Source organism: Pristiophorus japonicus, chromosome 9, assembly GCF_044704955.1.
Source record: "Pristiophorus japonicus isolate sPriJap1 chromosome 9, sPriJap1.hap1, whole genome shotgun sequence".
Taxonomy (NCBI): Eukaryota; Metazoa; Chordata; class Chondrichthyes; family Pristiophoridae; genus Pristiophorus; species Pristiophorus japonicus.
This window is the reverse complement of record NC_091985.1, coordinates 67,323,557-67,347,269: the sequence shown is the minus strand read 5'-3', so window position 1 is coordinate 67,347,269 and position 23,713 is coordinate 67,323,557. Positions and strand designations below refer to the sequence as shown.

The 23,713-nt window shown below is 42.3% G+C and overlaps 1 protein-coding gene across 2 annotated transcripts in view; it reads right to left on the bottom strand.

The window, feature by feature from the left end:
* Window positions 1–642: 642 nt before the first annotated feature.
* The window catches only part of eprs1 (glutamyl-prolyl-tRNA synthetase 1), an 83,997-nt gene continuing 60,926 nt past the window's right edge, over window positions 643–23,713 (bottom strand). For both annotated transcript variants that reach the window (XM_070889437.1, XM_070889436.1), the window contains exons 26-33: window positions 14,650–14,751; window positions 13,663–13,818; window positions 10,860–11,057; window positions 9,220–9,393; window positions 8,205–8,365; window positions 2,724–2,802; window positions 1,669–1,733; window positions 643–1,003 (exon numbers count right to left, since the gene is read on the bottom strand). In XM_070889437.1, the coding sequence (XP_070745538.1) occupies window positions 853–1,003; window positions 1,669–1,733; window positions 2,724–2,802; window positions 8,205–8,365; window positions 9,220–9,393; window positions 10,860–11,057; window positions 13,663–13,818; window positions 14,650–14,751 (1,086 nt within the window). In that variant the 3' untranslated portion in view covers window positions 643–852. The remainder of the gene's footprint in view (window positions 1,004–1,668; window positions 1,734–2,723; window positions 2,803–8,204; window positions 8,366–9,219; window positions 9,394–10,859; window positions 11,058–13,662; window positions 13,819–14,649; window positions 14,752–23,713) is intronic.

Genomic DNA, 23,713 nt, shown 5'->3' with positions numbered 1-23,713 from the left:
TTGTAATGCTGTGTTCATGTTCTGCAAGGAGACCTTAATTGAACTGCTACTAGCACCGGTAGGGAAAGCCACTTTGTGTTAAAGAAAACTAACCACATGGTAGAGCAGATTCTCGATGGCTAACGTCAGTGTTATAAATGATGGCTCACAGCAGTCCCAGAATGGGGAAGGGATTCCACTTGAATACTTTTCCATTCCTTCTTTTCTGAGAAGAGTATGAGGTGAGGCTACTTTCATTTATGTGCCAGAGTCAAGTTACATCAGCACCTCACCATGGAAACTATGTCGGTCAGTGATAACAAATCCAGTGCCGGGGACAAGGTAAATCACAAACATCAGCAGCTAGGTCGTCAAAACATTTTCTTTAAATCAATTTTAAATGCAATTGTCAGAAAATAGCTTGATTCTAAAATGTAGAAGCAAACAAATTATGGGCAAGTAATTGTTTTTGTTTAGAAATGCATTTTTCTGCATTTTTTTCATTATTTTTGGATCATGGTAAAGATCTTGGAAATTTTCCCCAAACTGTTTTTTTATAGATAACATTTACCCCCTTCCCAGTTTCTCCAACCCTTGGATTTTAGTAATAATTTATTACACTGCTTAAACCAAACAACACACACACACACACACAAAGATAAATCTATTCATTAAAGATTTATTAAGTAGGATATCTGTAATAGATGTATTTTTGACAGTCAATAGCCCTAGGGGTTTTGTCTTTGTTATTCATAAGGTTTATTTCTTATAACTGGATAAAAATACACAAAAAGGTGAAAGTAATTGTCATTGGTTAGTCTTATAAAAACATTTATAGTCAAAGACATGATCTTCCCATACTTTGTATCTTCACTAGTAACTGCGGCCAAAAAGTACATAGTTTTGGGCAGGCTCCTTGCCACTGACGCATATGGCTCCAGACTGTAACTCACGAAGAGGCTTGAAAGGGATACAGAGACTCTTGGCTCCCATGGATGGTGCACCTGGCTCAATATCCTGATCCCTGCAGCACAAAAATAAAATCTATGAGAACAAATGAAATATTAAAAATACCTCAAAGTTAATTCTCCTTCCTCAAAAATAAGATGGTCGGAGATAGACATTGGACATTTTATACGTGGATGAATCCAGCACATTTCCCTTTTGATATACAAAATCAAGATCGCTAAATGTGCGTAGAAAAACTGCAAAAGGGAATTATATGGATCCACAAAAGCAAAAAAAAAAAGGACATATACCTTTCATGGCCTCAGGATGTCCCAAAGCACTTTATAGCCACTGTATTTATAGCAAAAATGTCAGCCAATTTGCACACAGCAATGTCTCACAAACAGCAGAGATAATGACCAGATAATCTGTTTTTTTAATAACATTGGTTGAGGGATAAATATTGCTCTTTTGAAATTGTGCCATGCGATCTTGTACATCCACCAGAGGGCAGAAGGGGCAATCTCATCGAAAAGATTTTAATATTGTCACCTCGAGTTGAAGCTAACATTCAAACTGAAGTTAAAAAATAAGCCCACGTTTTTAAAAATATATTCAAGAATTAATTCTAGGTCAGTTTATTTGTGACTCTTACTCTGCAGATTCCTTAGACCTGGTTCAAATACTACATCAGACAGCAGCAATGGATACAGAATGAAGAAGATTGACATTTGCTTTTACCTTGTTGTCATTTTCTTGATCCAGTCTTCACATTCTATATTGCCACAAAAAGGAATCTGTACAATCTGAAATGAGGTGAGAAAACTATATAAACTAACAATCCTATAATCAGCAGTTGTACTTAAGGTGGGAGATGTAGTGCTGGAGAACTTTTGGTATTGTTTATCAAGTACAGACTAAATGCAGTGTAAAGTTTCCTGTGGACAATATGCCTTTAATCGCTACTATACTGGAGAGATTATTCCCTATATTTCCCATGCTAACCACACTTTGGCCTGAGATTACTGAGAGTGTTAGTATGTAGTAGCTTTGTTCAACAGGTCTATGCCTCAGAAGACTGGGTTGAAAACCCCAAATATTTCATGTAGGACCCTTGTATCTGACAGGCAGGGGATGAGGAAGACTTTCATACCATTAATCTTACCTGCGTTACCGCAAGATCCTGCAAATCCCCTGGGAGGACAGGCACACTATCAGTGTCCTCGTCCAGGCTAACATCCCCCAGCATTGAAGCACTGACCACACTATCAGCTTCGCTGGGCAGGCCACATTGTTCGCATGCCAGACAAGAGACTCCCTAAGCAAATGCTCTATGCAGAGCTCCTTCATGGCAAATGAGCCAAAGGTGGGCAGCGGAAACGTTACAAGGACACCCTCAAAGCCTCCCTGATAAAGTGCGACATCGCCACTGACACCTGGGAGTCCTTGTCTGAAGACCGCCCTAGGTGAAGAAAATGCATCCGGGAGGGCGTTGACCTCTTCGAATCTCAACGCCAAGAGCGTGAAGAGGTCAAGCGCAGGCAGTGGAAGGAGCGTGCAGTAAATCAGTCATTCCCTCGGCGAATATCCGTCCCACCTGTGACAGAGTCTGTGGCTCTCGTATTGGACTGTTCAGCCACCAGAGAACTCACTTCAGGAGTCTTCCTCGATTCCGAGGGACTGCCTATGATGATGATTCAAATCTAAGCCCCACAGGTGCTAACCAGCTGTGCTAAGTATCCCACATGAATATCTTAAAGTCAGCAAAAGTAGAAGGCAATTAAGTGAGGTCATACCTTTCCTGAATCTAACTCCTGCTGAAATTGTTCCATTGTATCAGCCAAAACCATATGCTCCTTTAGATCCAGAGCAGCCCTTATTGTAAAAGAGGAAGAAAAATAAAATGGTCAGAAATTACTACAATCTCTACCATGGAACAGAATAGCTAAAGGGAAATGAACGAGTCTCCCTATTGCACCGACTTTGCCCTTGGTAGTCGGTTCACTGTTAATAGTACAAAACAGTGAGTTGAACAGACAGTGCAACTAATGGCAAAACAATATCCTTTTCCTAGTGAACAGAAAAGGAAAGAATAGTTGAACCTTTACTTGTACTAGAATATAAAAAATGTGTACTGTAAACTAAGAAAAGTTATCAGTAATGTTCAACAATTGAGATATTCATTTTAAAACTTGAATGGTAGTGAAAAGAAAATACAAATATAGTATTTATAACAAAGTAATGTATATAATGTACTTGCCCTTCTTGGAAACATTATACTACGGTGTGATATTTCATCCAGTAAATAAAGAGACGTGCATTTATCTGGCACCTTTCACGACCACCAGATGTCTCAAAGCACTTTACAGCCAATGAAGTACTTTTCTAATGTAGTCACTGTTATAATTTGGGAAATGCAGCAGCCAATGTGCGCACAGCAAACTCCCATAAATAGCAATGTGATCATGACAAGATAATCTGTTTTTTATGTTGTTGTTTGAGGGATAAATATTGGCGAGGACACCAGGAATAACTCTTCTGCTCTTCTTCGAAATAGTGCCATGGGATCTTTTACGTTCACTTGAGAGAACAGACAGGGCCTCGGTTTAACGTCTCATCCAAAAGACGGCACCTCCTTCAGTGCAGTGGTCCCTCAGCACTGCACTGGAGTGTCAGCCTAGATTTCTTTGTTCTTAACTTCCCGGAGTGGGATTTGAACCCACAACCTTCTGACTCAGGCAAGAGTGCTACCCACTGAGCCACAGCTGACACAGATATCATAAGACTATTATGATAAAATGTTAATCATTGAGGAACTGAGCTAACAATTATTCATATTGAATTGCTCTGCTAAACTACTATGCAGACCAGCGACTGAAATGAAAAGGAATATTTGAAAAGAATCCAGGATATTATAATATTCACAAGATTTCCAGTATTAAAATGTTGTATTACCTAATTGGTTTACTGCATTTCAGCCACCAGCCACTATACATGCTATTATCCAAACAGAAGACACTGGGATATTCGCTTTGAGAGTTTGGCAGCTTACAGTAAATGTGATAACATGTTACTGGAGATGAAAATGGTTAAGTGATCTGAGGTGTCTAAAATAATGATGGAGAATTGTCAGCAGATAGGAAACAACTCTTCCCACTAGTAGGGAATCCAGAACACTGGGACATAATTTAAAAATTAAGTTAAGGCAATTAAAAACAAACCCATAAGAAACCTCTTTATACAAAGGATTGCAAGAAAGCCATAGATGCCAAAAGCAACCGAAGTGATTACAAGGGAGATACATGGGAAGTAAAGTTATTAATGGTTTGGAGAAAAGACGGGGAACTGGAATTACAAAGATAGAACATCCGGACTAGTACAGGCTCGATGGGCTGAATGGCCCTACTCCAGTTCCTAAAGTGAGCCCTTGTGGGGTTTGAGAGCATGACTTACTGATTTTGCTAAGTTACTGATCACCTTACTCAGGGAGGAGGTTGAATCGGTCATGCAGTCTGCTTTCCACTTGTCAAACTCCATGGCCTCGCCCCACTAATTCTGCCCTCTTGAGCATCCCTGATTATAATCGCTCAACCATTGATGGCTGTGCCTTCTGTTGCCTAGGCCTCAATTTCGAACTCCCTACCTAAATCTCTCCACCTCTCTTTCCTCCTTCAAGACCCTCCTTAAAACAAGGGCTAGAAAGTAGTCAAAAAGGAGGTCTGGCTGTACTAAATGGTTTATACTCCAATGCAAGGAGTGTAGTGAATAAGGCAGATGAGCTGAGAGCACAGGTAGAAACTTGGGAGTATGATATTATAGCTATTAGAGACATGGCTAAAAGAGGGGCAGGTACAGCAGCTCAACATTCCTGGTTACAGGATCTTCAAACGGGATTGGGGGGGGAAGATCGCGGTATTGATTAAAGAAACTATTACAGCGGTGAGGAGGGATGATATGTTAGAGGGATCATCAAATAAGGCCATATGGGTCGAACTGAAAAACAAACGGGGTGATCACACTGCTGGAAGTGTACTATGGACCCCAATGAGGGAGATAGAAGAACAAAGATGTGGGCAAATTTCTGAGAAGTGCAAAAACTATAGGGCAGTAATAGTAGGGGATTTCAACTATCCTAATATTAACTGGGACAAAATTAGTGTGAAGGGTATAGAGGGTGTGAAATTTCTAAAATGCATTCAAGGGTACTTTTTTTAGCCAGTATGTAGCAAGTCCAACACGGGAGGGGACGGTTCTGGATTTAGTTTTAGGAAATGAAGCTGGGCAGGTGGCAGGGGGCAGGGGTATCAGTGGGAGAGCATTTAGGTGCTAGTGACCATAATTCAATTAGATTTAAAGGTAGTTATGGACGAGGACAAGGATAGACCAGGAATAAAAGTTCTAAATTGGGGAATTCACTGGAGTTCAGAAGAATGAGAGGGGACCTCATAGAAACGTTTAAAATTCTGACGGGTTTAGACAGGTTAGATGCAGGAAGAATGTTCCCAATGTTGGGGAAGTCCAGAACCAGGGGTCACAGTCTGAGGATAAGGGGTAAGCCATTTAGGACCGAGATGAGGAGAAACTTCTTCACCCAGAGAGTGGTGAACCTGTGGAATTCTCTACCACAGAAAGTAGTTGAGGCCAATTCACTAAATATATTCAAAAGGGAGTTAGATGAAGTCCTTACTACTCGGGGGATCAAGGGTTATGGCGAGAAAGCAGGAAGGGGGTACTGAAGTTTCATGTTCAGCCATGAACTCATTGAATGGCGGTGCAGGCTAGAAGGGCTGAATGGCCTGCTCCTGCACCTATTTTCTATGTTTCTATGTTTCTAAACGCCAACTTTGTAAGCTGAGAAGTGATTTAGCCATAGTGGACTGGAAACAGCTACTTGAAGGTAAATCAGCGCCAGAGCAGTGGGAGGCTTCAAGGAGGAGATCTGGAGGGTTCAAGCCAAATATGTGCCCTTAAAGAAAAAGGGTGAGTAACAAATCTAGAGCCCCCTGAATGTCGAGGGACATACAGGGTAGGATAAAGAAAAAAAGGGAGGCTTATGACAAATACTAAGGGCTAAATGCTGCAGAATCTCTAGAGGAGTATAGAAAGTTCAGGGGTGAAATTAAAAAAGGATATTAGCAAAACAAAGAGCATGAAAAATTCTTGGCAAGGAAATCCCAAAGATGTTTTATAAACATATTAAGAGCAAGAGGATAACTAAAGAAAGGGTAGGGCCTATTAGAGACCATGAGGGTAATCTGTGTGTGGAGGCGGAAGATGTGGGTATGGTTCTTAATGAATACTTTGCGTCTGTTTTCACAAAAGAGAGGGGCGATGCAGACACTACTATCAAGGAGGAGAAGTGTGAAATATTAGATGAAATAAACAGAGAGAGAGGAGGTATTAAGGGGTTTAGCAGATTTGAAAGTGGATAAGTCCCCAGGCCCGGATGAAATGTATCCCAGGCTGTTAAGCGAAGCAAAAGAGGAAATAGCAGAGGCTCTGACGATCATTTTTCAATCCTCTCTGGCTTCAGGTGTGGTGCTGGAGGACTGCTAATATGGTACCTTTGTTTCAGAAGGGAGAAAGGGATAGACTGAGTAATAACAGGCCAGTCAGCCTAACCTCAGTGGTGGGAAAATTATTGGAAAAAATCCTGAAGGACAAGATAAATCTTAGAAAGACACGGATTAATCAAGGACAGTCAGCACAGATTTGTCAAGGGAAGGTCATGTCTGAATAACTTGATTGAATTTTTCGAGGAAGTAACCAGGAGGGTCGATGAAGGCAAAGCGTATGATGTAGTGTATATGGATTTTAGTAAAGTTTTTGATAAGGTCCCACGTGGCAGACTGGTCACAAGAGTAAAAGCCCATGGGATCCAGGGCAAAGTGGCAAGTTGGATCCAAAATTGGTTCAGGCAGGAAGCAAAGGGTTATGGTTGATGGGTGTTTTTGCGACTGGAAGAGGGGTTCCGCAGGGTTCAGTATTAGGTCCCTTGCTTTTTGTGATATACATCAATGACCTAGACTTGAATATAGGAGGTATGATTAAGAAGTTTGCAGATGATACTAAAATTGGCTGCATGGTTGATAATGAAGAAAGCTGCGAATTGCAGGAAGATATCAATCAACTGGTCAGGTAGGCAGAACAGTGGCAAATGGAATTTAATCCAGAGAAGTGTGAGGTAATGTATTTGGGGAGGGCTAACAAGGAAAGGGAATACACATTAAATGGTATGATACCAAGAAGTGCAGAGGAACAAAAGGACTTTGGAGTGCATGTCCACAGATCCCTGAACGTAGCAGGCCAGGTAGATAAGCTGGTTAAGAAGGCATACGGAATGCTTGCCTTTATTAGCTGAGGCATAGAATACAAGAGCAGGGAGATTATGCTTGAACTGTATAAAACACTGATTAGGCCACAGCTGGAGTACTGCGTGCAGTTCTGGTCACCACATTACAGGAAGGACATGATTGCACTGGAGAGGGTAGATTTATGAGGATGTTGCCGGGAGTGGAGAACCTAAGCTACGAGGACAGATTAGATAGGCTGGATTTATTTTCATTGGAACAGATGAAGCTAAGGGGAGACCTCATTGAGGTGTATAAAATTATGAGGGGCCAAGATATAGTGGATAGAAAGGACCTATTTCCCTTAGCAGAGGGGTCAACAACCAGGGGACATAAATTTAAAGTAATTGGTAGGTTTAGTGGGGATATGAGGGGAAATTTCTTCACAGAGGGTTGTGGGGATCTGGAACTCACTGCCTGAAAAGGTGGAGAGGCAGAAACCCTGACCACATTGAAAAAGTACTTGGATGTGCATCTGAAGTGCCTTAAACTGCAGGGTTACGGACCTAAAGCTGGAAAGTGAGATTAGGCTGGATAGCCTCTTGTTGGCCGGCATGGACACACTAGGCTGAAATGGCCTCTTTCCATGCTGAAAACTTCTATAATTCTATGAAAACATACCTCTTCGACCAAGCTTTTGGTCACCTGCGCTAAATTCTACTTATGAGGTTCGGTATGAAATTTGTAGCTCATAATACTCCTGTGAAGCGCCTCGGGACATTTCACTATGTTAACGGTGCTATATAAATACAAGTTGTTGTTGTTCCTTGAGATGCTCCTCACCAGAGGGAGTCCATGGATGTTTCAGAAGAATGGCCCCCAATGAAAATGGTGCAGATGGGTAACATTAGGTAGAACAATATTTAGTTCAAATACATGTATAGCGTGAAATCTAAAAGTTGATTTATATTTTCTGATAATTGGTACCTGTTATAAAGATTGGTTTGGATTTCCTCCAATAAATTATTCAGTTTTGTTTCAGCAGCAGCCTCGGGAATTGTAAGTTTGGTGGCAGTGTCTCGTCTGACAGCCACAAACTGATGATTTTTCATATCTCGGGGTCCAACCTCCAGCCGAATGGGTACGCCCTAAAATTGCAATAAATTAAAATATCTTAGCTTTATTGAAAATAGCATGTAATACTTGCTGCAATACAATGAAGCTGGATGAGGTGCTGCTATAGTTGCTCATGAATCTTTAATAAACCAGGTGAAAGATTCAGAGAGTGCTAACTAAGATAAAGGATACTCCTAATACTACACATCAGAGTTGAGTTTGTTTGACAAACACCAGACAAACCTTTTCTCTTAGCTATAAGCATAATTATATTTACTGAGTTTGATGATAAATTAGAACTCTTGGCTGGTAGCATTTTCGAATATTCTTATTTTAGGACATTCTTATTTTAGGATAATTAGGCTAGATGAGTTACTAGTCATACTGATGGCAGCAGGTATTTTGTGGTCATTTAAACCTACAATGCACATAGGTTAAAGCTATTCAGAGTGCATTTTAATCAAAGCTGCATCCAAAGTTCATGCTGTTAAAAGTAAATAGTAGAAAATGCATAAGTAACTATGAATCCGTTCCAATTACAAGTAAAAGTACCCTCAATAACTTACAAGTGTTGATGACTCAAAACATCAAAGTCAGCAAGAATGGTTTCAAAACATAAACACTGTACTACAGTATCCATCTAGCTCGCACTATGTAGAAAAATGAGCAGCGTATGGAAATTAATTCTGGTCCTAGAAATTGAACACATGTGCATCTTCTTTTCATATAGTGCAAAAGTCTACTGCTTACCTGCTGTTCACTATCTGTACCTTTATGCATTGTGGGCACTATACAGTAATTTGTCACAAGTCAAAACCTGTAATGCCAACAAAACTAACTAGAGAGGGTTCATGCATTTCAATACAAATAGAAGTTAGCCACTTACTTTCAACTCCCAGTGATTGAACTTCCAGCCAGGTGAGTAATTATCCCTCAAGTCAGCCCGGGCACGGATTCCAACATTAGTCAGCCGGTCAAGATACTGACTGCACTTCTTCATTAAAGAGTCTTTGTCTTCTTCTGAGAGACTGTTTGTGATCCCACAAGGTATTATTACAATCTGTAAAATGAGCAATTAATCATGAAACAAATTGGATAAATACTCCTTGATTTTTTTGTTGTAAATTCGGTGCTCACGAGGTAAAAGATGGAAACATTTTTTTATTTATGGCATTTATTGTCAGCATCACCTATCTCCAGATAAGGTATAAAATTAAATGCAAAATTATTTACAATCTGAATCAATTATCTTTATATGTGTGTAGTTCTCTGGCTCTCAGTGGACCATTCTTTTTAATGAGTTGGTTCTCAGCCATACTCATGACATCAGCCATTGAAACTGCTGTTTTATAAAGATAGGACCATCATAATATAGAATGACCAATGTGAATGTGATGTCTATTAAGGTGAAGCTGTGTCATTTTAAATGCACAAGCAAGGAATGACTCCTGTATTTTGCACATTACTGAGCAGAAGATAGAGAAGTCTAAGAAATTCAGCCATACCCAGTTTAATATCACTGAATACATCTCAGTCATATAGTACTGAACATTATTCCCTTTAGCGTTGAGAGTTTAAGACCCTGAGGCATCTTGAACTGTGACCAGCAAACCTCTTAATTAAGCTTCTCACAAACAAAGTCAGGGTTATAATTTTTTTTGCCTGAAAAGCAATTAACCTTGGAATGAATTTGCACAATTGGACATTCTAGCCTTAAATAAACGGAGCTTCACCTGTGCAGAATACACTGAGTGTTACACGATAAAGTATTTGTTCCTTTCAAAACAGTGCATCATCAGATTTACTGTGAGTAATGCCATGGGAGATCTGCTTGCATAGTAATACACAATGGAAACCCCGATTGTTGTGTTTTCTAGCAATCCTTTTTACTTACTTTTCCCACAAGTTTGTAACATAGGTCAGAAGCACTTCATTTGTAAATATGCAATTGAATCCTGCCCCACCCCCAAAAAAATACATTTGTAGGAACAGCAAGTTTCAAAGAACAAGTGAGAAACTACTATTTCAGTGAATTCAAAGGCCAAGTTCACTCACCCAGCTGAGTTTCAATGTCCCCTCCTCCAATTTCCCCAGTGCCCATGTTAAAAATATATTTTGTTGCCTGCCGTTTATAGTTGTACTTTATACAATCCCAGATTTAAAACTAGAAAATCCATCAACTATGCAGCTAATGATATTTAAACAGTTTATATTATGATTGTTGATTTGATGAAGGGCACTATAATTTTAGACCTCCATTTCGCAATGATGACTGCCTAGAATTCTGATTAAGTTCATAAACAAGTTTCGCAAGGAATTATCACTCGTCAAATAATTTTGCAGATTATTAGACTATAAACAGAAACTATAGTACATTAGAGTGTTATTTTAGATTATGGATTTCAATGCATTATTTTACCAGCATCATTTATCCTTGTACAAGGTCTATTCAGGCATTAATAATGTAAACTGCTCATGCCTAATTCTTATCTTCCAGGTACTTTGTTATTAAAATAAAATACATACCTGCAAACAAGCAACTTTCGGAGGCAATACTAAACCCTGGTTATCACCATGAACCATGGTCATAACCCCAATAGTTCGAGTTGTAATTCCCCAGGAGTTTTGGTATGCAAACTGCTTCTCTCCAGGTTTCGTTGGATCTTCAAACACAATCTCAAACATCTTAGAAAAATTCTGTCCCAAGTGGTGTGAAGTGGCTCCCTACAATTTAAAAAACAGCACTTCAATTACTACATCAATACTGGAGAAAGTTTATCTCATACAAATTTTCAGACTAAACCTGCAATACAATGTTGTATAAGATCACAAGAGACGAGGGGGTGAATTTTAACACTGAAAAACAGTGGGTTGGGGTCGGTTCAAGTGTTAAAATTGTAAAAATCTGAAACCCGACCTAACCTGCCCACTTCCAGGTTTACATAAGAACATAAGAAATAGGAGCAGGAGTAGGCCATACGCCCCCTCGAGCCTGCTCCGCCATTCAATAAGATCATGGCTGATCTGATCATGGACTCAGTTCCACTTCCCTGCCTGCTCCCCATAACCCCTTATCGCTTAAGAAACTGTCTATTTCTGTTTTAAATTTATTCACTGTCCCAGCTTCCACAGGCAGCGAATTCCACAGATTTACAACCCTCAGAAGAAATTTCTCCTCATCTCTTTTTAAATGGGCGGCCCCTTATTCTAAGATCATGCCCTCTAGTTCTAGTCTTCCCCATCAGTGGAAACATCCTCTTTGCATCCACCTTGTCAAGCCCCCCTCATAATCTTATACGTTTCGATAAGATCACCTCTCATGCTTCTGAATTCCAATGAGTAGAGGCCCAACCTACTCAACCTTTCCTCATAAGTCAACCCCCTCATCCCTGGAATCAACCTAGTGAACCTTCTCTGAACTGCTTCCAAAGCAAGTATATCCTTTCGTAAATATGGAAACCAAAACTGCTCGCAGTACTCCAGGTGTGGCCTCACCAATATCCTGTAAAGCTGTAGCAAGACTTCCCTGCTTTTATACTCCATCCCCTTTGCAATAAAGGCCAAGATTCCATTGGGTGGGGAGAGGGAAACACTCGCTCCTCCTATCCCACAAGCAGTGCTGTAAAGGCACTTGCCTTTATCAGAGGTGGCTCAAGGAGCGTGCAGCCAAGCCGCTCCCAGGTGGCAGGTTGACATTTTAAATGTTTTAATGAAGCTGGCAGATTCTGAGTTAGCCTGCTTTGCAGTTTAAACAGTGGCCGGCCAGGATTCCCAGCCTTCAGAAAACCCGGCAGCTGAAGGGAGGCAAAGACAACAAGAAGCCTTTACAGCACAGCTTGTGGGGTAGGAGCAGGAGTGTTTGTTTCCCTCGCCCCACCCAAGCTCTCACCCCCATCAGATTCTCCCCCTTACACAAAGACCCCCGTGGTCAGGGATCGGATTTACTTGCTCCTGCGGCCTGCTGGAACCCAAGCCTGTCAAACAGGATGACCTCTGGGCGGGGAATCTGTCAAGTACAAAAGACATATGCTGTGGTTAAATCTCCACAACATGCAGAGAAACCCGGATTTCCTGTCAGAGACTCCAGCCCCCAGTCTATGTAACCCGCCTCTATTAATATCCAGGCTGAGGTCTTTGAAACCCACCCTTAATTTTATCTCCCTCTTGATATCAAATATTTTTCACTTGCCATGTAGAATTAGTTATACTTTCTCTGTTCTGTACTCTTCTTTCAGCTCACCTCCCAGCAAAAATTGAAAGTGGCAAAATAAGATTTGAAATGGTTAAAAGACTTCAGCGACCCTAAATAAATAATTTATTTTTGTGGTTTAAGTATAAAATTCCAGTGGCTTTAAATCTAAAATCTCTCTCTCTTTTAGGCAGTCCCTCTGAGTCGAGGATGACTTGCTGCCAGACTAATATGAGTTCTCAGGTGACTGATGAGTCCAATTCAGGACCAACAGTCTCTGTCACAGGTGGGGCAGACGGTGGTTGAAGGGACGGGTGGGTGGGGGTGCTTGGGTTGTTGTGCGCTCTTTCTGCTGTTTGTGCTTGGCTTCTGCTTGCTCCCGGCGAAGAGACTCGAGATGTTCAGCGCCTTCCTGGATGCTTTAAGCGGTCTTGGGCCAGGAATTCCCAGATGTCGGTGGGGATGTTGCACTTTTTCAAGAAGGTTTTCAGGGTGTCCTTGAAGCGTTTCCTCTGTACACTAGGGGCTTGTTTGCCACGTCGAAGCTCTGAGTAGAGCGCGTGTTTTGGGAGTCGAGTATCGGGCATGCGGACGATGTGGCCCATCCATCGGAGTTATTCGAGTGTGGTCAATGCTTCGATACTGGGGATGTTGGCCTGAGCGAGAACACGGACGTTGGTGCACCTATCGTACCAATGGATTTGCAAGATCTTGTGGAGGCAGCGCTGGTGGTACTTCTCTAGTGCTTTGAGGTGCCTGCTGTACATAGTCCATATCTCTGAAGCATATAGGAGGGCGGGTATCACTGCTGCTCTGTAGACCACGAGCTTGGTGCTGGGTTTGAGGTCCTGGTCTTCAAACACTCTCTTCCTCAGATGACCGAAGGCTGCACTGGCACACTGAAGGTGGTGTTGGACTTCGTCATCGACGTCTGTCCTTGTTGACGGTAGGTATGGAAAATGGTCCATATTGTCCAAGGCCTCGTCATGGATCTTGATAATCGGGGGGAGTACTGTGTGACGAGGGATCTACCAAATCTAAAATACACTTCAGATTTAAATCAGTTTTAGCTACATAGTTACCTGTAAAGCTCAGGCCGTGCTGTACAAATTGTATTTTCAATTTTAAGTGTGTACACACCTGGATGGCTCGTCCACTGGCCGATACAAAGGCCTCCACTGTAGTTGTATAGTCACCACCTGCAAACTTTTCTTTTTCAGTCTTTCTTCCTTTTACTACAGGGATTGCAAGTAGTTCCTCGTATACTCGTGCGTACAGTTCCAGAATTTGCAAGACCTATGATGGTAGATATCAGCCAGCAAAAGTTAAGACAGCCATGGTATGCAAATCATAATACAAGAGTGCTTGGAAATAAGGCAACCTTGGCGTGGATGTTAATATTTAGGGAATCTAATATATTAAGAGGGGGTATCCCCTCATTGAATTCCCAAACTTACACCCTCCAAAATAAAACTGAAAATAATAGAAATACACAGATCAATTAGCATATGAAAAAAAGACACAGTGGTCTTTTGGCTTTGACCCTTCACAATGTATCTGTGGTGTAATGATTTGGGCATTGCGCTTCTAAGGTTCCGACATCAGTGACTGAAAAGATTCAGAAATGCTTATGATCTCCCCAGGTAATCTTTTACCGCCACCTAACAAGTAATTCTTCCATTCAGATAAGTTCTTTCTTGATCAATTGAAGGCAATAAAATTGTCACGTACAGTGACAAGTGAGAGCCAAATGAATGGGTTAATTCAGTTTGTAACTGCCGGTCTCAAGGGCAATTAGCAACTATTAAGATCTAGCCCCACCTTGTGGCCTGCAGTAGCAACTAACTTACTTTTAAAAAAAAATAGAAATCATACAGAAAATAAAAACCCAAGCTACATAGTACATGCTCCCAACTAAAAAGATACCATTAAACCATTTCTTTCATAACCGGTTTTAGACCAACAATTTAATTAATGCTAAATTATGACTATTTTAAAAAAGTGTATTCATATCCACCAAGAATATAGCCAACATTATTCAAAATTATTTTGTTTAGGGTTTGTTTTGCAGAAAAAATACCCCAAATTGAAGTGTATACCTCCTGCCGACCCCCTCCAATGTCTTACCTCCTCTGTGGCCTCCTCACGAGTAGCAAATGCTGTATGCCCTTCCTGCCATAAGAACTCACGAGTGCGTAGAAATGGCTGTGGGTGTTTGAATTCCCAACGCTGTGGAGTAAAGAAATCACATACAATTACGCACGACCAATATTAAATCACTGAGAAAACAGAAAATGCTGGAAATAACAACTTGCATTTATATAGTATCTTTCATGTAGAAACCAGCCAAAGGGACACAAGAGCACAAGGAACAGACGCCAAGCTAAGGTTAACCAAAAATTTGGTTGCAAAAGTGGGTTTTGAGAAGGTTTTAAAGATGGAGATAAAGAGAGGCAGAGGTACTTAGGGATGGAGTTCAAGAGAGAAGGGACAAGGAGGCTGAAGCTCTGCCACCAATGGCAGATGGGCAAAAAGCCAGAGTTGGAGAACTGAAGGGTGCAGGGGGATAAAAGTTTGGAGGAGGTGGCAGAGATACGGCAGCAGAGGCTGTGGAAGGATGTAAGGATTGGGATTTGAAATTCAGCATGTTGGAGGAATATGAAACTAATGTATGTAGGTAAAGATAGGGCAAGCAAGATTTAGTTACTCATATTTTGTCCTGTGCCGAGCTTTAACAAGTTTATGAAAGGTGAAGGACAGAATGCCAGAAAGGAAGACATTGAAGTAATTGATTCGTAAAAATGACTAAGATAGGCAAGGGTTTCAGCACTATTGGGGCTGAAGGCAATGTTGTAAAGGTAGAAGTAAGCAGTTTTGGTGATGGACAGAATGAAGGGCTTGAAGCTCAGCTATGCATTGAACAGGACAGTAACCATCTCTCACACCCCTGAGGAACTAGTTGAATTTTGACTGGTTTTGAGGAATTACAATTCACATCTTGTTCCAGCAACAACAATTTGCATTTATATAGCACCTTTAACGTAGTAAAACGTCCCAAGGCGCTTCACAGGCCCATTAAGAAACAAGATTTGACACGGAGCCACATCAGGATATTAGAACAGGTGACCAAAAGCTGGTCAAAGGGTTAGGTTTTAAGGAGCGGCTTAAAGGACCTAGGCAGCTGTAGGCATAGCAGAAATAGTGGAGCGATTAAAATCAGCGTTGCTCAAGAGGCCGGAATTGGGAGGAGCACAGCGATCTTGGAGGATTGTAGGGCTAGAGGAGATTACAGAGACAGTGAGGGGAGAGGTCATCGACAGATTTGAAAACAAGGATGAGAATTTTTAAATCGCAGCTTTGCCGGACCGGGAGCCAATGTAGATCAGTGAGTGTAGGGGTGATGGGTGAACAGAGCTTGGTGTGAGGTGGGATAAGGGCAGCAGAGTTTTGGATGAGTTCAAGTTTATGAAGGGTGGAAGATGGGAAGCCGGCCAGAATAACATTGGAAGTGTCAAGTTTAGATGTAACAAAGGGCAGCATGTAGATGAGAATAGGAGGGGGCCAAGGATAGATCCTTGGGGGATTCCAGCGATAACCGTGCGGGAGTGAGAAGAGAAGCCATTGCAGTTGATTCTCAGGCAACGATTAGATAGAGAAGAATGGAACCAGTTGAGAGCAGTCCCACCCAGCTGGATGATGGAGAAACATTGAGGAGGATGGTGTGGTCAACCGCGTCAAACACTGCAGACATGTTGAGAAGGATAAAGAGGGATATTTTACCACAGTCACAGTGGATGTCATTTGTGACTTTGATGAGGGCCGTTTCAATGCTGTAGCAGAGACGGAAATGGGATTGGATGGGTTCAGATATGAAAGTGCGGGAGAGGAAAGGGAGATTGGAGATGGGGCAGTAGCTTATAAGAACAGAGGGGTCAAGGGTGGGTTCTTTTTGAGGAGGGGGATATTGACAGCAGATTTGAAAGGGGGAGGGGGGGAAAATCAGTGCCTGAGGAAAAGGAACCATTAACAATATCAGCTAACATGAAGGCCAAGAAGGGAAACTGGCTGTTCAGCAGTTTGCTGGCAATAGGGTCAAGGGAGCAGGAGGTGGGTATCATGGACAAAATGAGCTTGGTAAGGGCATGAGGAGAAATAATGGGAGAAACTAGTGAAAGATGAGAGTTCAGGGGGAAACTTAGGGAAAGTTTGGCTGGGTGGGCGAGGGAAGTGGAGGGAAGCAGCAGAGGCAGCTGAACGGATGGTCTCAATCTTAATGACCAAAAAGTCCCAGAGCTCCTCACACTAGTTGTTAGAGGTGAGGGTGAAGGAGGCAGGCTTGCACTAGGTTTTCATTTGACTTCATATATTAAGATCTGTACAGCTTTTTATAAAAGCTTTAAGTAAATTGTATAGATTTTATTTTAATATACTTTTTTAAAAAAGACTTAAAGGGCTAGAATTTCCCCAGTCTGTCGTTATTTGATAAATAATGTCATTTTAGTGAAGAAATAAGAACAATTTCGCCTTTTTTAAATGGGGGTTAATTTGGCCACAAAATACGCCCATCAACACCAAAAATACAGGCCCTGGAAGGGGAGAACACACAAAAAAAAATTGCAAAAAGCAATCAAAACACATTTACAAGGCTCTTAACTAAGTAATCGCTGCAAAAGAATTAAAAAATAAAAATTTTAACTTACTTTTTTTGCAGGTCTTCCTACTTACCGACAGTTCTGAGGCTGCAACACTTGCTTTTCTCGTGCGTTTTTTTCATCCGAGAACGGGTTTTCGAATGGCCAAACTTAGGCGGTGCATTTCTTTTTTCGCATTGCACATTGGTGATCCGCTTTATGGCGATATTTTGAAAACGCCATTCTTAAACTTTGGGGCATTTTGTGCTCTTCATTTTAGGAACAAAAAAGCACTTTTAATGCGGAAAAAAATCGCATTAAAACGCGAGTTAGGCTGGGGAAATTCTAGCCCAAAGTATTTGAATTACCTTTTTTAAAAAAAAAACAATCTCAGGTTTAGGGGTTTAAGACGACAATTTGTAGTGAAGAGAAGCCGGAGGTTATCTTGGCATTACAGGATGATTCTGGAATAGTGAGCAGTTTTGGCAGAGGACAGCATGTATGGGATTGCCCACATAGCACCCTGTTCCCAAACTATATAAAGGATGAATATCAGCAAAATTGTTCAGTTCTTTTTGAACTAGGAACCAACCTAAAAACAACCTCCTTCAAAATATTTTCATAATAAAACAACAAACCCTATGAGCAGGGTAACATGTGGTAGTTGAGAGGAATCAGAGTGTGATGTATTCTACATGGTAGGCAATCTCACTTTCTTAATCATGCAAGTACTCTTCGCACATCTTCCAAGCTATACCAAAGTAGTGCCAATTTAGGGGAAGATAGCCGAGATCCTCAACTCCCATCACCAAAACAAGTCTACTAAAAACATTGTCCTGGAGTTGGTCAAATTTAAACAGTAAATTCGGGTAAACACAAGAGGTATTCCATGCAACTGCCTTACAGATATCGTCAATGGAAACAAGAGAAACCCACATAGCAACTGTGGAACAAGTCGAATGGCCCTTTACTCGAGGATATTCACCTGCAAAGTGATATAGTGGGGAATGCACTTGATTAGCCATTTTGCAATACACTGTCTCATCACTGAAATACCCAGGTCTTTTGGCCACATGACAACTCCTGGTGTTCCCCCGAGTTCAGTGAACATAAAAATAAAACATTCTGTGGCTATTTATATTTACACTCTTCATTTGATTGAAATGACATGTATATAAACAGTCCCTCACCCAAATCAAACCGTCACTAACTAGGGGAAAAATCCTGGGCGAGTCCAAAAACTATGCTATCCTCATGCCAAATAAGGCTAGTCTACAACTCACTGACCCTGCAGGCTGAAGGGAGAACATGGAGAATGACCAGAGTCTGGTACTAGTATCTGATCTAAAAGGTTTGCTGATCCCAGGTGTATCTCAGACTACCACGCAAACCCAAGGGTACACTCTTGAAGGGACGAGGGCATGAAAAACCCATTGACAAGCTGTGCCTACTACAATAGCTGAAGATAGGGATTCACTTGGGCGTCTAGAACCACAGCAATAGTATTTATTCCCTGCACCACTTAGACATAAAATGCCTCACTAAACCTAGTACTATCCTCAATACCGTCACTCCCTTCATTTTCTCTTCCATCGTTCACTTAGGCCATCCTGACGGGAAAAATGGATGCAACAGAATTATTGATGAACAGACTGATGGAGACAATTTGTTTAATCAGCCACTGCCAGTCACCAATAGCCCAATCACTGCCTAAGCAGCTCTCTCCAAGTGTTGGAATCACCTGTGGCAGAGAGAGTGAGTGAAGAGCTCCAGATAGTAACCACTCTCAATCTCTCCCAAGAAGCAGCTAACAGAAGCTGTTGAACAACCTTCAAATCGTAGCTCCCTCCCTCAAACTTCTGAGTAAGTCATGATTGCTTGTAATGGATTCCAGCAGAAATCGATCCAGTCCACACTCATCATTTAATATTAATAATCCCATGTACTCTGTCTAGGTGCAATGTATCCTTTTTTAGAATGATCATCTACATGGCAACTGGAAAGTGACAGGGTGAAAGGTCTGGTACATTTCCCCTGCAACCCAAGATTGACAGTCCGCGTTGCGGAGTTGGAGCTGAGGGTGGATTCACTCTGGAGCATCCACGATGCTGAGAATGACGTGAGTATCACGTGTAGCGAGTTGGTCGTACCGCAGGGAAAGGGTCCACAGCCAGATAGGGAATGGAAGACCAACAGGAAGAGCAGTGCAAGGAAGGTAGTGCAGGAGTCCTCTGTGGTCATCCCCCTGCAAAACAGATACACTGCTTTGGGTACTGTTGAGGGGGACAACTCATCAGGGGAGGGCAGCAGCAGCCAAGTTCATGGCACCGTGGCTGGCTCTGTTGCACAGGAAGGCAGGAAAAAGAGTGGGAGAGCGATAGTGATAGGGGATTCAATTGTAAGGGGAATAGATAGGCGTTTCTGCGGCCGCAACCGAGACTCCAGGATGGTATGTTGCCTCCCTGGTGCAAAGGTCAAGGATGTCTCGGAGCGGGTGCAGGACATTCTAAAAAGGGAGGGAGATCAGCCAGTTGTCGTGGTGCACATTGGTACCAACGACATAGGTTAAAAAAAAAGGGATGAGGTCCTACGAAACGAATTTAAGGAGCTAGGAGCTAAATTAAAAAGTAGGACCTCAAAAGTAGTAATCTCGGGATTGCTACCAGTGCCACGTGATAGTCAGAGTAGGAATCGCAGGATAGCGCAGATGAATACGTGGCTTGAGCAGTGGTGCAGCAGGGAGGGATTCAAATTCCTGGGGCATTGGAACCGGTTCTGGGGGAGGTGGGACCAGTACAAACCGGAAGGTCTGCACCTGGGCAGGACCGGAACCAATGTCCTAGGGGGAGTGTTTGCTAGTGCTGTTGGGGAGGAGTTAAACTAATATGGCAGGGGGATGGGAACCAATGCAGGGAGACAGAGGGAAACAAAAAGGAGGCAAAAGCAAAAGACAGAAAGGAGATGAGGAAAAGTGGAGGGCAGAGAAACCCAAGACAAAGAACAAAATGGGCCATTGTACAGCAAAATTCTAAAAGGACAAAGGGTGTTAAAAAAACAAGCCTGAAGGCTTTGTGTCTTAATGCAAGGAGTATCCGCAATAAGGTGGATGAATTAACTGTGCAAATAGATGTTAACAAATATGATGTGATTGGGATTACGGAGACGTGGCTCCAGGATGATCAGGGCTGGGAACTCAACATCCAGGGGTATTCAACATTCAGGAAAGATAGAATAAAAGGAAAAGGAGGTGGGGTAGCATTGCTGGTTAAGGAGGAAATTAAGGCAATAGTTCGGAAGGACATTAGCTTGGATGATGTGGAATCTATATGGGTAGAGCTGCAGAACACCAAAGGGCAAAAAACATTAGTGGGAGTTGTGTACAGACCTCCAAACAGTAGTAGTGATGTTGGGGAGGGCATCAAACATGAAATTAGGGGTGCGTGCAATAAAGGTGCAGCAGTTATAATGGGTGACTTTAATATGCACATAGATTGGGCTAACCAAACTGGAAGCAATACGGTGGAGGAGGATTTCCTGGAGTGCATAAGGGATGGTTTTTTAGACCAATATGTCGAGGAACCAACTAGGGGGGAGGCCATCTTAGACTGGGTGTTGTGTAATGAGAGAGGATTAATTAGCAATCTCGTTGTGCGAGGCCCCTTGGGGAAGAGTGACCATAATATGGTGGAATTCTGCATTAGGATGGAGAATGAAACAGTTAATTCAGAGACCATGGTCCAGAACTTAAAGAAGGGTAACTTTGAAGGTATGAGGCGTGAATTGGCTAGGATAGATTGGCGAATTATACTAAAGGGGTTGACTGTGGACGGGCAATGGCAGACATTTAGAGACCGCATGGATGAACTACAACAATTGTACATTCCTGTCTGGCGTAAAAATAAAAAAGGGAAGGTGGCTCAACCATGGCTATCAAGGGAAATCAGGGATAGTATTAAAGCCAAGGAAGTGGCATACAAATTGGTCAGAAATAGCAGCGAACCCAGGGACTGGGAGAAATTTAGAACTCAGCAGAGGAGGACAAAGGGTTTGATTAGGGCAAGGAAAAATGGAGTACGAGAAGAAGCTTGCAAGGAACATTAAGACGGATTGCAAAAGTTTCTATAGATATGTAAAGAGAAAAAGGTTAGTAAAGACAAACGTAGGTCCTCTGCAGTCAAAATCAGGGGAAGTCATAACGGGGAACAAAGAAATGGCGGACCAATTGAACAAGTACTTTGGTTCGGTATTCACTAAGGAGGACACAAACAACCTTCCGGATATAAAAGGGGTAGGAGGGTCTAGTAAGGAGGAGGAACTGAGGGAAATCCTTATTAGTCGGGAAATTGTGTTGGGGAAATTGATGGGATTGAAGGCCGATAAATCCCCAGGGCCTGATGGACTGCATCCCAGAGTACTTAAGGAGGTGGCCTTGGAAATAGTGGATGCATTGACAGTCATTTTCCAACATTCCATTGACTCTGGATCAGTTCCTATGGAGTGGAAGGTAGCCAATGTAACCCCACTTTTTAAAAAAGGAGGGAGAGAGATAACAGGGAATTATCGACCGGTCAGCCTGACATCAGTAGTGGGTAAAATGATGGAATCAATTATTAAGGATGTCATAGCAGTGCATTTGGAAAGAGGTGATATGATAGGTCCAAGTCAGCATGGATTTGTGAAAGGGAAATCATGCTTGACAAATCTTCTGGAATTTTTTGAGGATGTTTCCAGTAAAGTGGACAAGGGAGAACCAGTTGATGTGGTATATTTGGACTTTCAGAAGGCTTTCGACAAGGTCCCACACAAGAGATTAATGTGCAAAGTTAAAGCACATGGGATTGGGGGTAGTGTGCTGACATGGATTGAGAACTGGTTGTCAGACAGGAAGCAGAGTAGGAGTAAATGGGGACTTTTCAGAATGGCAGGCAGTGACTAGTGGGGTACCGCAAGGTTCTGTGCTGGGGCCCCAGCTGTTTACACTGTACATTAATGATTTAGACGAGGGGATTAAATGTAGCATCTCCAAATTTGCGGATGACACTAAGTTGGGTGGCAGTGTGAGCTGCGAGGAGGATGCTGTGAGGCTGCAGAGCGACTTGGATAGGTTAGGTGAGTGGGCAAATGTATGGCAGATGAAGTATAATGTGGATAAATGTGAGGTTATCCACTTTGGTGGTAAAAACAGAGAGACAGACTATTATCTGAATGGTGACAGATTAGGAAAAGGGGAGGTGCAAAGAGACCTGGGTGTCATGGTACATCAGTCATTGAAGGTTGGCATGCAGGTACAGCAGGCGGTTAAGAAAGCAAATGGCATGTTGGCCTTCATAGCGAGGGGATTTGAGTACAGGGGCAGGGAGGTGTTGCTACAATTGTACAGGGCCTTGGTGAGGCCACACCTGGAGTATTGTGTACAGTTTTGGTCTCCTAACCTGAGGATGGACATTCTTGCTATTGAGGGAGTGCAGCGAAGGTTCACCAGACTGATTCCCGGGATGGCGGGACTGACCTATCAAGAAAGACTGGATCAACTGGGCTTGTATTCACTGGAGTTCAGAAGAATGAGAGGGGACCTCATAGAAACGTTTAAAATTCTGACGGGGTTAGACAGGTTAGATGCAGGAAGAATGTTCCCAATGTTGGGGAAGTCCAGAACCAGGGGACACAGTCTAAGGATAAGGGGTAAGCCATTTAGGACCGGGATGAGGAGGAATTTCTTCACCCAGAGTGGTGAACCTGTGGAATTCTCTACCACAGAAAGTAGTTGAGGCCAATTCACTAAATATATTCAAAAGGGAGTTAGATGAAGTCCTTGCTACTAGGGGGATCAAGGGGTATGGCGAGAAAGCAGGAATGGGGTACTGAAGTTGCATGTTCAGCCATGAACTCATTGAATGGCGGTGCAGGCTAGAAGGGCCGAATGGCCTACTCCTGCACCTATTTTCTATGTTTCTATGACATATGTAAGGAAGCTTCTCTCTTTGGCAGAATAAACCACTTACTGGATCTTCGGCTGAATGATCATCCAAGTAGTGCTGTTTCCCCCCCCCCCCCCCGCCCGCCCAAATCTCTAAGCACAACAGCTGAAGAACAAAAAAGTCCCATGAGTATCCTGCTCCCATCAGATTATGGTTTTGCACTAGAGTCTGTGCCCCTGCTTGAAGTCAGAGTACTTGGTGTTAAATTTTATATGCATCTATGAGATTGGATCCAAGAAGAATCTAAGGTACTGAGCTCTATTTTGGGGCACCCAGCAGCACAGCTGAATGATTTTTTTTATTTCTTTGTTTTAGGAGAGGAGCTACTTTCTGGAGCGATCACTGGTGCAACAAAAACTCCACTGGATCACCCAAGTATCTGAGGTAGCTACTGCTTTAAAGATTAAACCTGCTGAAGGCACCAGCCTTTGAGAGCAGCATATAGCTTGTGCCCAAAGTGAGCAATTTTCTAGATTAGTTCAACCAGTGTCCTTGAGGTGACAGCTTCAGCTATGGTCGCACACAATGAGTTAACTAAAACAGAAACATATGCAAGTATAATTAAGCACTTAAAAGCTGAAA